The sequence below is a fragment of the Seriola lalandi genome, unplaced genomic scaffold (genome assembly GCF_002814215.2).
Source record: "Seriola lalandi dorsalis isolate HSWRI2012SDOR001 ecotype SW California unplaced genomic scaffold, Sedor1 jcf7180002054936, whole genome shotgun sequence".
NCBI classification, from domain to species: Eukaryota; Metazoa; Chordata; class Actinopteri; order Carangiformes; family Carangidae; genus Seriola; species Seriola lalandi.
In genome coordinates this window covers 257,026-258,880 of record NW_019525488.1, presented here as the reverse complement: position 1 = coordinate 258,880, position 1,855 = coordinate 257,026, and the positions used below count along the sequence as shown (strand labels likewise).

The following is a 1,855-nucleotide window of genomic DNA, read 5'->3' as shown; positions in this document are numbered from 1 at the left end:
ACTTGAGGTTAAAGTTAGAAACTAGCTAACATTAGCGTCTATCCGTAGATACAGAGTCTAATTCAGAAACTCCTGTGATAAGAAACGGCATTAAACAAGCTACATAGCTAGCTACTTCTACTTACGTTTACCTACAGTGTCTCAATTTGTTTGTGCAAGGCACACGAGCAGAGATGCTAGCTACTGATGGAGTGGGACAGGTGGACAAGCTAATCAAGGTTAAAGAATGGTACGGTCCACTTTAGGGGTGTCTGTTAGATTCTTCCAGGTATGAATATGGGGAAATATGTTGTAATATTTTACAAGTAAGAAGGATTTAAAAATGTTTCAACCTCCTCTACTGTTGGTTTTTTTAAATTTTGTTTTAGCTCTTCTGGTTCTTAAAACCTCTTAATGATCAACACAGCAGAAGAGGAAAATGCTGTTTGTCAGTTGTGTATGGAGGAGTTGTGTCTCAGTGTGTGTGTGTGTGTGTGTGTGTGTGTGTGTGTCTCACCAGTCCCTGTATGAGGCCCATCTCCTCTGCTTTGGCCAGCGGGGTGACGGTGTGGTACAGGAACATAGTGAGCAGCTCCGGGCCCAACCACTGCTGACCTCTGCTGCTGCTGGTACTGGCACCAACAACAGGGGGCTCGGCCAGGGCCAGCACCCTGAAGGACGGGTGGATGGGGAAGATGGACCTGAAAATACACACACACACACACACACACACACACACACACACCAAGACAACAGTTACACTCCAGCAGTGGAAGAACATCTGTTTAGCTGTGTTCAAGTAAATGTGGAGTGCAGGTGCACATGGTGTTTGTCAGTGTGTGTGTGTGTGTGTGTGTGTGTGTGTGTGTGTGTGTGTGTGTGTGTGTGTGTGTGTGTGTCCCTCCCAATCTGTGTCAGGGACAGGAGCATGACTTTTGACAGCTGGCTGTGTAATTCTTTGATTCAAGAGGACAGCAAAGTCCATTTCGATCACCCCACAGAGACACCCACACCGCAACAGGCTATATTTACTCTAATGTGGGCGGGAGCAGGCGCTAACCATCATCATCATCATCATCATCATCATCATCATCATCATCACTGGGCGAGTGTGTGGGAAGACATTTCATACATGAAGATATCAGAGGCGGGTTATTTTTGGGCTTGACCACACACTGTATTCCACCATCCATCTAAAAAGTTTGTCTCTCTTGTTCTCACGTTCACTCTCTCCCTGTCTTCCTCTCTCTCTCTCTTCTGTCCCATAACGTCGTCAGCTGCATAAATTTAATTCAAACATTAATATTGTTAAACAAAAATGACCAACCCTGATCCAAATCTGACTGGTAAACAGATATGAAGTCGTGTTCTCCAGGACGTGGGTTCTGTTTGTTGCTATGAGAAGAATCATGAGGCCTGAACGTGCAGCTGATAGATCTGCAGAGATGATGTGATGTAATCACGTCAACATGGAGGAGAACTCTGAGGAACGTTTACAACATGTTGTGGAATGCATGACATGAAGAACTGAGGCTGTTTGAGAACAAAGAAAAAGAATAATAATAACAATAACAATGATACGAAGAAGATTTTATTTGTATAGCACCTTTCAATACAAGTAACAAAGTCAGTCATGAGTCAAAAATCTAAGTGAAAATGTAAATGGGGGTGCGAAATTAAATTAAATTTTACAAAATCAAATACAAACACTGTTTTTTTTTTTTAAAATCAAAATGTGTCTTAAGAAGTGAAGAAGATAAAACTGAACTGTCTGACCTCCTCTGGAGGGTTGGTCCAAACTTTAGGGGCCTGACAGCAAAGGCTCCTAACAACATAGACCTTGGAGTGACCAGCAGTGAACTACCAGAGGATCTCA

The 1,855-nt window shown here is 43.1% G+C and overlaps 1 protein-coding gene across 1 annotated transcript in view; it reads right to left on the bottom strand.

The window, feature by feature from the left end:
* Positions 1-1,855, bottom strand: part of vwa8 (von Willebrand factor A domain containing 8) — a 63,817-nt gene that overhangs the window by 45,179 nt on the left and 16,783 nt on the right. The window contains exon 15 of the mRNA XM_023393477.2: positions 497-680. Coding sequence (XP_023249245.2) covers positions 497-680 — 184 coding nt within the window. The remainder of the gene's footprint in view (positions 1-496; positions 681-1,855) is intronic.